Source organism: Mauremys reevesii, linkage group 15 (genome assembly GCF_016161935.1).
Source record: "Mauremys reevesii isolate NIE-2019 linkage group 15, ASM1616193v1, whole genome shotgun sequence".
Lineage (NCBI taxonomy): Eukaryota > Metazoa > Chordata > Testudines > Geoemydidae > Mauremys > Mauremys reevesii.
This window is the reverse complement of record NC_052637.1, coordinates 14,431,481-14,444,641: the sequence shown is the minus strand read 5'-3', so window position 1 is coordinate 14,444,641 and position 13,161 is coordinate 14,431,481. Positions and strand designations below refer to the sequence as shown.

At 54.8% G+C, this 13,161-nt stretch overlaps 1 protein-coding gene across 1 annotated transcript in view; it reads left to right on the top strand.

Annotated features, from left to right (window-relative positions):
* LOC120383038 (butyrophilin subfamily 1 member A1-like) overlaps window positions 1–6,755 on the top strand; it is a 44,313-nt gene extending 37,558 nt beyond the window's left edge. The window contains exon 9 of the mRNA XM_039500676.1: window positions 5,818–6,755. Coding sequence (XP_039356610.1) covers window positions 5,818–6,377 — 560 coding nt within the window. The 3' untranslated portion in view covers window positions 6,378–6,755. The remainder of the gene's footprint in view (window positions 1–5,817) is intronic.
* The last annotated feature ends 6,406 nt before the right edge of the window (window positions 6,756–13,161 follow it).

Below are 13,161 nucleotides of genomic sequence, written 5' to 3'. Positions count from 1 at the left end.
TCCTACCTTGGCTGTCTTGAGACTGTTGTTATCCAGCTCCCTGATGCTTTGCACCTCCAATAGCTGAACTATTCTGGTCTCCAGGTGCTGCTGCTTCTTCTCTAGGGCCAGGGCTCCTTGACCAGGGGTATTGGCAATTCCAACTGCCACTTCCTCCCTGTGGGGTGGTGTCTGGTGCTTGGTACATTCAGCAGCTGTGAGTTTCTCCTCTATTTGAATAATCTCATCAGTCTTTCACTTACGCAGGTGCTGGAGCTTTATCTTTAACGGCTGGGCTCATTGGGAGCTAGAGCAGAATTTCTTCTGCTGAAAGCCCTGTTTCTTTTTCGGTGCTTTGACCTGTTTGCTCTCCGTAGCCTCAACCTGGTGGCTTCTCTCCTGCTCTGTGAGTAGCTCCTTCTGCCTGTCCTCTGGTCACTGGGTTTGCTCCTGTTGCTTGGCCAGTTTCAGTAAGAAAACCCGCACCTGGGCCTGCAAATTACAGAGCTGTTCAATAGCCCTGTCAGAGCCCTTGTCACACCCCTCTCTTGGGACCACCAGAAATGCTGAATCACATTTAGCTTCTGCCTCAGCTCCCCTGGCCCAGAGAGCCGGCTGTCCACTAGAGCCGCTGGTTGGATCATTTTCCAAGGGAGTCCTTTCAGGTTCTTGAGGGAAGCTACTCAAATGCCCCCAGTTCCCAAGCTTTGAATTTGGGAGGGAGGCTAAGGTATCCCTGGTAAGCAGAGGGACGTCTGAAACCCATGGCTGGCCTCTCCCTCTGAAGCTCATACCCCAGGGCCTGCTTTCCTAGCAACCCATTTTACCCAGTACTAGAAACTCTCACTGCCCCATAACAACAGCCCCGATCCCCTCTGCCCCAAATCCAAAGTTCTGGTAGAGCAGCATCTTTTTCTGTGTCCCTTTTCCCTGCAGTCAAAACAAATTAACCCTGGGGGGGGTCACTCTTTCCAGCCCAAAATGGGTTTCCCACAGTCCTGAGCCTGACCTCCCCATGGTACATGGGTACATTTATTTGTATTTAATAACCTGGGACTCCTCTGTTCCCCAAATGTTCTAGGAAACCAGGCCAGTCTCCCCGTCCTTGCTCCTGGAGGCAGCCCCATATCATGTGACCGTCCTGCCCCCAATCAGTGCACAGCATTGGACCAGCCCTGTCTGCGGTGGGTCAGGGTGACGCTTTCCAGTCACTGGCCTTCCTCAGTGCGTCGCTGTGGGGTGCCTGGGAACGTCCAGCAATGGGAGCTGGAACAGCCATGGCTGTTGCTGGCCCTCCAGACACCAGCTTGGGAGAGTGAATGTCCCTCCGGCGTGGAAGGTGTCTGTGCCGTGCTGCTCTGTCAGCCCTCCAGTCCTGGGCGAGTCTCAGAGCCGGGGTGACAGACGTCGGCTTTTGGGGTTTGTGCTGCAGCATTAAACACAGCTGTGCAGATGTTGTGTCTGGGGCTGGAGCCTGGGTTTGAAGCCCCCACTTACTCCCTGGGCTGCAGAGCCCCAGCTCCAGCCTGAGCCAGAAGGTCTGTACGGCTCTTTTTAGCGCCATAGCAGGATCCCCACAAACCTCAGTCTGTTCTCCCGGCTCTGAGACTCGCTGCCATGGGCTGTGTAGACGAACCCAAAGTGTCTCCAGAGTCTGGGTTTGAAAGTTCCCAGCGTGTCTGACCCAGGGCCGGTTAATGAGAGCGAGGGGGGTGGCTGGTGCGGTTGTTAGATGGAGACACCTAAGCCCTGGCTGGGGCTCTGAGACGGTCTCGGTGACCATTATCCTCTCTGGGAGACTCCCAGGTGCAGCTGCAGAGGGTCTGTGCTGCTCGCAGAGTCCAGGGGACAAATCGCTCTGAGCAGAGAGTTCAGGCTGGAGCCGAGACTCCATTTTCAGCCTGGTTTGGGGTGAGATCAGGAGCTGGGGGCAGAGGGGAATTTTCCTACCCAGGGCAAATTTAATGGCAGCTCTGGGGTGTTTCATAGCCGATGCCCTGAGCCCGTAACTCTGCATTGCTGGGGATGTTGACAGTCACTCACTGCAAGTCATTGGGGTTTGGGCTCCTAAGTTGCTCAGACAGGTTTGCAGTGGAGCTGGGTGAAATGTTTTGGCCAAATAGTTTATTTGCTGCAATATATTATTTTGGATCGACTGAAACTTTGCAAATCCGTGTTGAGTTTGCTGAATGGTTTGAATGAACAGAAGATGCCACCGCTTCCCTTCTAGCCTTTAGCCCAGTGTCTGGGCCCTCAGCTGGGAGCTCCAGGTTCAATCCCCCCTTTGATATGTGGGGCAGGAATTGGAATGTGGGTCTCCCCCCCCACCCTCAGGTGAGGGCTGGAACTGCTGGGCTTGGGGTGTCTGACGTGGGGCTCCCTCAGTCCCTCTTGCTGAAGACACCCCCGTGTCTAAACACAGCCATGGGCCAGAGCGTGGGAGTGAGAATGACTCTGCAGCCCAGTGGGTCGGGCTCCACCTGGGAGCTCAGAGTCCAGCTCCCCTGCCCCAGTGACCCTGTAATTATTGATCCATAACCCCAGTGAGGTGAGGGGTTACGGTCCCTGGCACAGCAGTGCCTCAGCCATGTCAGTGCCCCCGTGCAAACCCCTAGTGCAGGCACGCTGCGCGGGTGTGAGCTGGGACTGGCCCTGGTGCAGCATCTCCCAGATGGAGAGGGCAGGAAGTGAGGAAATGCCCCCTCCTCTCCCCACTGCCCCAGCCTCATTAGTAATGGCCCCTGTTCCCCCCATTACCCAGTTACACCTCCAAGCATCTCCCCACTTCCCATCCCCCCACTGTCCTGCCCCCACCCAGGAGCCAAGCCCAGATCCACTTCCCATGGCCTGGGGGAGGGGCTGGGCTTGGCGAGGGAAGGGGCCAGCTGTGGAGTTTGCCTGGCTGGAAGGTGGTGCCCGTGGGGCCGGCCGGCATGGAGACTCCCAGCTCCACCCCTGGGGCAGGGCTGCCTGGCCAATTTGTGTGGGGACGGCACCAACCTGCTCTTAGTAACAAACCAACCACACACGGCCCCAAAGCAACAGAGATGCAGGCCTGCCCCCTTCACCCCTCTCTGCCCCCTGGCACCTACCAATCTCCTCATCACCCTCCAGCCCCTAGTTCCTGCCCCTCCCTTCCCTTTCCTCAACCTCTGTGCCCACCTGGCCCCTGCTTTTATCCTCCATGGCTCCACTTTGCCCCACCCCCTCCCTTCACCCCCTTTCTGCTCCCATGGTCGCCTCTCCACCCACTTTGTCACATGCCCCCTGCCCAGTCACATGCCCCTTCCCTCCACCTACCTCTGCCCCCCTGGAGCCCACCCCCTTCCTGCCCTCCAGGGCTGGCACTTGCCCCCTCTTCCAAACACTCTTTGCATCTGGTGCCCACCCATCACTTCAGTCTCCCACTCGCTGGCCTCTGCTCTCCCCTTTCTCCCCGCTCACGAATACCAGCTCTCCCCTCACCCCCATCTGCCCCTAGTGCCCACCCCAGCTTTCACCCTCCTCTGTTGTCCTGGCTCCTGCTCTTCTCACTCCCCTCAGTGCTCCTGGCACATGCCCCCTCCCCATCCTCTGCCCCCCTGACACCCGCCCCTTCCCTCGCCCCCCTGTGCCCAGCTCTCCTCTAGCCCAACTCTGACCCTCTGGCTCCTGCCCCGTCCCAAGCCGGTCTCCTAACACCCTCTACTCACCTGCCCTACCTCTCTCCTCACCCCTCTCTGCCCCTGGAGCCCACCCCTCCTCCCTCAGCCCTCCTTGTGTCTGCCCCTCTGCTCACCCCCTCAATCCCCCTTTCACCTGCCCCTCCCCTTCCCCCTTCCTCTCTGGTGTCCCCACACCATCCTCTGCCCCCATCATCCATGACTCCATCATCCATGCCTTCCTGGTGCCTACCCCTGCTTTCACACCATCCGGCTCCTAGTACCCACTGATCCCCTCCCCCGTCCCTCCTGTTCCCTGCCCCGTCCTGTCCCCCTTCTGTCACCCAGCACCTGCCCCTCTCCCTGCCCCTCTGGCACCCCCCTCTTACCTGGCCCCTGCACCCCCAATGCCTCCTCTTGCCCCTTGTTGGCCACAGTGCCTGCCCCTTTCCATGCCGCACGACTGTCCCCAGCACCTGCCCCTACCCCTGCCCCATAGCTGCCTGCCCATCTACTTGTCCCCTCTACCCCTGACTTTCACCCCTCTCCTCATGCCCCTCTAGCCCCTGGCACCCGGCCCTTCCTTGCCCTCCCACGACGTGATGACCACCCTTCCCTCAATCTTCATTTGCCCCAGTGCCTGCCCCATCTCATGCCACATCACTGACCCCTCAGTGCCCACCTCTCCCCACTCTGGCTTGTCAGTGCCTGTCCCTGACCCCCTCCCTCCCCTCACCCTCTGGCACAAGCCCCTTCCCTTGCCCCCACCCACCCCTGGTGCCTGCCTCTTCCCTTGTACCCCCTCCTGCCACCTTCCCTTAGTTCTTCCTGCACCCTCCTGTCGCCCCTCTGCCTCCCTGACATCTGCACCCCTCACCCCCTCTAGTGCCTTGGTACCAGCCCCTTTGTTCACTCCTCTGCCCCCCTGAGGCCCATCTCTACTCTCGCCCCCATCTGCCTCCATGGTGCCCGCTCCTTCCCTTGCCCCCTCGGCCTGCCTGGTGCAAACCTCTTCCCTTGACCCACTTTGAGCCCCCTGGTGTCAGACCTTCCGTCCCCAATCTCTGCCCCTGGTGCCCACCCCTCCCACACCCTTTCCTAGCCTCTGGGTCCCACCCTCCCCTCATCCTCCCTCTGGCCCCTGGTGCCCACATCTCCACACCTCTGTGCCCCCCTAGGGCCCGCCCTTCTCCACACCCCACTTTCTACCCCATGTGCACCTGTTCCCTTCCCCCGCTCTGCCCCCTGGTGCCCACCCCTCTCCTGACTCCCCTCCTTACATCTGCCCCTCTGCTCAGCCCCTGCATCCCTCCTGGTGACTAGCCCTTCCCCCGCCCCACCAGCACCCACCCCTACCATCATGTCCCTCTCCCCCTTGATGGCAGCCCCTTCTCTCAGTCCCCTGTTTCCCCCTGGGGTCTGCCCCACACCTTGCCCCCATGGCCCTCTGTCACCTCCCTACCCTTCAGCCCTCTTCCTCCCCTTGTCACCCGCACCTTCTCCCTCCCCCTCCTTTTCCCCAGGTGCCCGCGTCTCCTTCTACCCCCTCTGCCTTCCCAGTACCTGCCCCTCCTCCTCCCCACCCCACTGGAGCTCCCCCCATTCCTTCACACCCCTGGTGCCCGCCCCTTCCCTTGCTTCTCTGTACCTTGGGGTCTGTCCCCTTCTTCTGCGCTGGCGCCCACCCCTCCCTCCCCCCTGCAGCCCCCTGGAACCTGCTCTTCTCTTCCCCCAGCCCGTCCTCCTGGTGCCCACCATTTCCCTTGCCCCCCCTTGCACTTGTGTCTGCCCCTCCCCTCCTCGCTCCACCCTTCACCCCTGCAACCCCTTTGAATCTGCCCCCTTCACCCTCCCTGCCCTCCTGGTGCCAGCTCCTCTTGCCCCTCATTGCCCTTGTGCCTGCCCCCCTCTGCCCCTCCCCCACTGCCCCATAACCTGCCCCTCCCCTTTCCTCTTCCACCATCAAGCTGTCCCCTCCCCCATCCCTCTGCTGCCTTCCCCTCCCCTCCCTTCCCCCACTGACACCTTCCCACCCCCTCCCCGGCATCTGCCATTTCCTCGCAGGCAGAGGGGCCCTGACTCCTCAGACAACAACCCCCTTCCCCGCACAGTGATTAACAGGGACGCAGGTTAATTTCCCTTTGATCCCAGTGACCAGCCCCTGCCCCCGGCCCTGACTCTGTGACTCTCTCCCCAGTGGACGTGACTCTGGATCCAGACACGGCAAATCCCAAACTCGTCCTGTCTGAGGATCGGAAACATGTGAGATGGGGAGACAAACGCCAGGATCTGCCCAACAAGCCTGAGAGATTTGATCATTGTTACTGTGTCCTGGGTGCTGAGGGGTTCGCGGGTGGGAGGCGTTACTGGGAGGTGGAGGTGGGAGACAAGACAAGCTGGGACCTGGGGGTTTGTAGGGGATCTGTGAGGAGGAAGGGGCAGGTCACACTCTCACCTGAGGATGGATACTGGGCCGTGTGGCTGCGGGATGGGCGATACCAGGCCCGCACCTCCCCCCCGACCCCCCTCCCCGTGAGCGTCAGGCCCAGCCGGGTGGGGATTTTCCTGGACTATGAGGCGGGCGAGGTCTCGTTTTACAATGTGACTGACAGGTCCCATCTCTTCACTTTCACTGACACCTTCTCTGGGACGCTCCACCCTTATTTCAGTGCTGGTTACAAAGCTGGGGGTACAAACGCGGCTCCCCTGATCATCTGCCTGGTCCCAGCTCAGGCCGGAGGGAATCTCGGTCCCTGACAGTGACCCCGCGGCACAGACTGGCCCCTCCCAGCCCTGCTGCTCTTCCCGCCCCCTGGTGGTGGAGGCCGGTTACTGCAGGGAACTGGACTTTTTGTGCTGCCCAGATGCTGCCAGTTTCCCTTTTCAGCTGGAGTAGAAACCCGGACACCTGGCAACCCCAGCCCAGGCTGGGTGAATGGGACCCACTTGCTGGAAGGAGCCAGAAAGCTTCCCCCCTACCCCCGTTCCCCCTGTGTTTGCTGCACCCCTGGCACAGGGCGATGCTGGTAAGAAAAACTGCCAGACAGCTGGTGGGTTTTGCTGCCCTCACCTTTCCCCGTCCCCTGCCCAGGGGTAGCAGATGGTGGTGGACGGGGGTCATTCACTCCTGTCAGAATTTTCTGACCCTGTGAAATCTCAATGCAAAATATGAAAAAAAAATTAGAAACTGTTGTTATTGTAAACAAAAACATTTCCATTTACATTTCAACAGTATTTCAGAAACAAGCCTCTAAACATATTTTTAGAAATGGAATTATTTACATTTATTTTTTTATTTTTCCCTCAAATCTGTATTGAGGTTTAACTTCTCTACATAGCATCATTTGTATTTCAACTGTGTTACTTCAGGAAATCCAAAATATTTCTCTTATCAAAATAATTATTAAAAACTGTCAGACTGGGTTGTTCAGTTACAATGTACATGTGTCATAAACATCACAACTACACACGTGCAGCTGCTCTCTCTTGCTCTCTTTATTGTCTTGACTGGTTCTCTCTGGAAGACAGGGCACGTACACCCACCTCCTGCACTACAGCTTTGAAAATTAATAGGTGAAAAAATGATAGAATTAATTAAGCAATATATTTAAGTTAACTCACACAAGATTATAAAATAGTCTTTGAACTTCTGTCAGCATTAATTCATATGATTTTTAACTTTCTAGCTACATATAATTGGTAATCAAGACATGATCCTTCCTTTCTTGTTCTCACATCAATTAACAAAACATGGTCCCTAACCTCAAATGCTCTCTTCCTGTAGATAGAAATCTCTTCTACAATATCCTTTTTTTTAGTTTATTTTTCTTTAGAAATATTATTTGCAGGCAATGTACTGTCAGTGTCCACTGTTGATTTCAATGTACTGCCAGGCTCTTCATGTTCTTGGTTCTAAGGATGCAACAAATGTATTTTTGTAAAAAAAATAGAGAAGGGGATGTATTCCCTTACTGAATCATCACAAATTAACTTAATTGTATTAAAGATGCTGGCACTTAATGGCCCATAACATGAAATTTGGTGAAGCTTTATTGGGAAACCTTTCTTCTCGGCCATAAATCAACTGAAAGGGTGATATTTTTGTTGTCATGTGAGGTTTAAAGCACAAAGAAAATAAAGTTGCTCCAGGAAATTCATCACAGTTCCTCTGGGTTCTCTGTCCTCCACTTTCCTGGATGATGTGTACAAATAGTGACTGATTGGTCTAATTCCTTGAAATTAGCAATTGAACCTCATTTCCCGAAGATCTAGCTGAGCACAGTATGAGGGGAGGCACATTGCATGGCATTGCTAGGACTACTTCTTGTTTTAAATGTGATGCATTATGAACATTTTCAATGTAATAATTTAGTTTTGAAAATTTATTCGTGCCCTAAACATACCTTGATTGTTTGAAAATAAATACCCTAAAGTTATCTTGTGATGGATTCATTTGTGTTTTTATCCAGTCTGCTGCTGTCTAGGTGGCATGGGCTGCTGAATGCAGGGCTGGCTCTAGGCACCAGCAAAACAAGCACGTGCTTGGGGCGGCACATTTTCAGGGGTGGCTTTCCAGCTAGCCTTTCCCCCCACACCCTGCTTGGGGTGGCAAAAGCCTAGAGCCAGCCCTAGCAGCAGCAGCGCATCCTGTGCAGGTGGCACCCTGGGGCCGCTGTGGTTCGTGTCAGGGAGCAGCGCCAACACCTTGTGGCTGAGCCAGGCAGGCTCCAAGCGTGGGACACTTGGGCTGGGGACCACCCCACGGGGCGCACAGAGCTGCCTGCAGGTGCCGCAGGGCAGCTGCTCCCCAGCGCCGCAGCCAGGGCTGGGCGAAGCGGCCCGAGCCGCCCAGGGGCTGCGACAGGGTGGCCAGGAGCAGCAGCAGCAACGGGGACATAGAGGGGACTGGTACCCGGGGCACTGCCATGCGGGGCCTGCGTCCCACTCTCCAGGGCTCCACTCCCTCTGGGGCTGCCCTGCCCCTGCCCTGGCTCCTCAGCCCCCTGCTGGGGCGGTTCCCCCGGCTCTGCCCTCCCAGATTCTGGTTGGTCCTGGAGGCGAGAGCCCTGGCTGGAGGGACCCTGGGCTGAGGCATGGCCTGGGAGCCCTGCTGCTTACCCTGACCCTGCCAGCACTGGACCGGCTGGAGGCGAGGAGGGAGCGGGTGGAGTCTGCACTAGTGGTGGGGAGCCCAGGGCTGGGGTGGCAGCGGGTTGGGGGGGAGAGCCCAGTGCTGGGGCAGCAGGGGGTGCAGGTGGGGGAGGGCACTGGTGGGAGGGGTGAGAGCCCAGGGGTGCAGGGGGGAGCCCAGGGCTGGGGTGGGGGCAGCCAAAATTTTTTTTACTTGGGGCGGCAAAAAACATAGAGCCGGCCCTGGCTGAAGCTATCTGTTTTTCCTAGTTTTTAACATGGGGAAGTGTTAATCTAAAAATAGATAATTTTTCCTAAAATTTCCTTCAGAAATATCTATGTTCCTTTTCCTATTTCCCGTTGAATTATATATAATTACTGTGATTTCTTATCCAATCTTATTGCATTATTACATGGGAAAATATGTTCACAAATAGTAAAAACTATGTTGTATATTAACATATCTGACAAGACATAAAAGTTTGTTGTCACTAACAATTTACAGCATGAAATGTCATGAAGAGATTGCAGGCAATGTTCATTTTTAAATTTCTAACTATGAGTGCTCCTGCATCAGTTCCTGCAACCCCTGGCTGGCAGACCTCTGTGTGAATTAAGCAGCAGGGAGTCTGCCAGGGAACCTCCCACAAGTGTCTTTAGTACCATTTATCATACATCACAAGCAGGGGCGGCTCTAGCGTTTTGGCCGCCCCAAGCAGTCATGCGCGGGAGGCGCCCCGGAGCCGCGGGAGCAGCGGACCTCCCGCGGGCATGACTGCGGAGGGTCCGCTGGTCCCGCGTGGCTCGGCTGGACCCCCCGCGGCTGCGGAGGGTTCGCGGACGCGGCGGCTCCGCTTGAGCTGCCGCAGTCATGCCTGCGGGAGGTCCAGCCGCGCCGCGGGAGGAGCGCCCCCTCCGCAGTCATGCCTGCGGCAGGTCCGGTCATCCCGGGGCTCCGGTGGATCTCCCGCAGGCATGACTGCGGCAGGTCCGCCTGCTCAGCCTGCCGCTCACCCCTGCTGCAGGGGACGCCCCCTAGATTTGGCCGCCCTAGGCACCAGCTTGTTTTGCTGGTGCCTAGAGCCGCCCCTGATCACAAGGTAGCAGCAGTTACGTGAAGGCCCCTTCCTGCTCCCTGGTTCAGCCTTTCATACTACTGTTTTCTTCTCAGCACTGAGCTAGTGACCTCATCAGGCTCCCTACAGGTGCAAATGATCCGCTCTACCCTTCAAAAGCCAAACTACTCAGTCCCTCCTACTCTAACTGCACCCGGTGCCCTGGGTGCTCTCAGTGACCAGCGTGCCGGCTTCGAAAGGGCTGAGTTTGTAGCTGCTATCAGCCCCCTGTCACACGGCCATGATTGTGTAGGTGGCCATGTAGTGAAAATAACACCAAATGTAAACAGTTACCTCATTATTATATTCAGAACCCAGATCTGCCAGTATCTGCTCTGGACAGCCATGTCGATATATAATTTTACATATCCTCTTTCCACCTCACATGCCATCAAGTTGGAGCACATTAAATCAGTCCCAGGTACTATAGCTCTCGAGGTGTTCACATTGGCAAGGCACATAGAGTGCCTCGACTCCACAGCTGGAGCACTCCTGGTAATCCACCTCAACGAGAGGCGTAGAGCTTTCTGCGCCCAGGCTAAAGCGCTGCAGTGCCAGTGTGGACGCCCTGCTCTATTGCTGTGCTCTTGTCGGCCTCCGGGACATGTCCCACAATGCCTGTTCTAGCCACTCTGGTCATCAGTTTGAACTCTACTGCCCTGGCCTCAGGTGACCAACTGTCAGACCCACCCTTTAAATTCTCTGGGAATTTTGAAAGTCCCCTTCCTATTTGCTCAGCAAGACATGGAGTGCTCTCTGCGCATCTTTCCAGGTGACCATGCCTCCACGCTTCAGGCGATCCTCAGCATGGAGCAATGCCGAGATGCTAGTCCTCATCAGTGTTTGGGGGGAGGAAGCTTCCAGTCCCAGCTGCGCTCCAGCCATAGGAATTACGATACTTATGGACAGTTTCAAGAGCCATAACCGAAAGGGGCCATGACCGGGACGCAGTGCAGTGCAGGCTGAAAGTGAAGGAGCTGCGCAATTCATATCACAAGGTGCGGGAGGCAAACCACCGCTCCAGTACTGCCCCCATGACCTGCCGGTTCTACAAAGAGCTGGACGCAATACTTGGGGGCAACCCCACTGTGACGTTGCACTCCATATGTTTATGGAAATATGCTTATGAATGTGAATACAGTAACTCATCGCTTAACATTGTAATTATGTTCCTGAAAAATGTGACTTTAAGCGAAACAGTGTTAAGCGAATCCAATTTCGCCATAAGACTTAATGTAAATGGGGGGGTTAGGTTCCAGGGAAATTTTTTTCACCAGAAAAAAATCTATATATTATATAAATATATACACACACAGTATAAGTTTTAAACAAACAATTTAATACTGTACACAGTGATGATGATTGTGAAGCTTGGTTGAGGTGGTGAAGTCAGAGGGTGGAAGAGGGTGGGATATTTCCCAGGGAATGCCTTACTGCTAAATGATGAACTAGCTTTTGGCTGAGCCCTCAAGGGTTAACACGTTAATGTAGCCTCACATTACAAGGCAGCAGGAATGGATGGAAGGGAGACAGCAAGCATGGCAGACAGAGGCAAAGACACACACCCTGTGTGTATTGGAGAGAGAGAGAGCGCTGCGCACTGCCCCTTTAAGTAACCTGACCCCACATTGTCTTTTTAAGTGGATCTGGAAGTTGAGACAGCAGCTGCTGCTGCCCCAAGCTCTCTCTGTCTCTCTCCGTCTGTGTCCCCAGCCTGCTCTAGATGGAGAAGGGGTAAGTGGGGTGCAGGAGCAGGGGGGAGGGGGACACCCTGACACTAGCCCCCCCCCCCCATCCACCCCCTGCACAGCAAGCAGGAGTCTTCTGGGAGCAGCTCCAAGGCAGAAGGCAGGAGCAGCACAGGGCAGTTGCGGGAGGGACAGCTGAACTGTTGGCAATTGCTAGCCTGCTGGGCAGCTGCTGCACAGGGAAATTAGGGGAGTGGGGAGCTGATAGGAGGAGCTGATGGGGGGCTGCCGGTCCACCCTGGTTCCAAGCCCCCCACCAGCTAGCTGCAACAGGCTGCTCTTCTGCAAGCAGTGGACAAAGCAGGCGGCTGCCAAACAACGTTAGAAGGGAGCATTGCATTGCAAAACTTTAAACGAGCATATTGCCTAATTGATCAGCAATGTAAGAATGAAACAACGTTAACCGGGACGACTTTAAGTGAGTAGTTTCTGTATGGAATAACTGGAATATGCTTTATGCTAAATATGCCATGTAACATATCTCTGCAAAGGTTATGATCTATTGAATATATTCATCCTATTTATATGCATGTATCATTTTCATATCTAAAGTTATGAGCGTTGGCTCTAGTCTAGTATGTTAAGTGTTTGCTGTGGGAAACACATAAGGGAGGGTGAGCCAACCTATTGTGAAGACTATTCAAGTAAATTGGAAGTAGGTGACTAACAATGGATGGTGGGAGACACCAATCCACATGTGCTAAGCTAACATGTAAACAATGGCATCAGCCTGCAGAAAGCTGAATCATTCATGGACATGTGACTTGCCCATGTGGCTCCAAACTCCATCTAGCTGCTGTAATCTTGCAAAGGGGTTTCCTCCCACAAGGCAGAGAATATAAAAGACCCTGGAAACCCCTCCAGTTTGTCTTCAGCTGGTTCAAGATTGCTGGACCCAGGCCATAAACTACAGCTTTGGTCTGAAAAGGATTGGGCCCCGGCTAGGAAAGAATCCTGTCTGTGAAAGAAGCTTATTGGAATAGCTTTGAGGGTGAGATATTACTTGTAATCAGTTTCTTAATGTATTTGGCTTAGACTTGCATTTTGTTTTATTTTACTTTTGTGACCTTCCTTGCTCTTTCTGCTATTACTTGAAACCACTTGAATCTTACTTCTTATACTTAATAAAATCACTTTTGTCTATTAATAAACCCAGAGTAAATGATTAATACCTGGGGGAGCAAACAGCTGTGCATGTCTCTCTATCAGTGTTATAGAGAGCAGACAGTTTATGAATTTGCCCTGTATAAGCTTTATACAGAGTAGACCGGATTTATTTGAGGTTTGGATTCCACTGGGAACTGGGTATCTGGGGGCTGGAGGCAGGTAACTTGCTGAGCTGTTTTCAGTGAAGCCTGCAGCTTTTGGAGCTTGGCGCAGACCCTGGGTCTGTGTTGGTCAGGCTAGCGTGTCTGGCTCAACTACATGGGGTTCTGGGGGGCCCAGGTGGCAGGGAAAATGGGCTCAGGGGTGATTTCAGCAAACCAGGTGACAGTCCCAAGGGGATCTCTGTGACCCAACCTGTCACACCCACCTCCACTCCAAGGA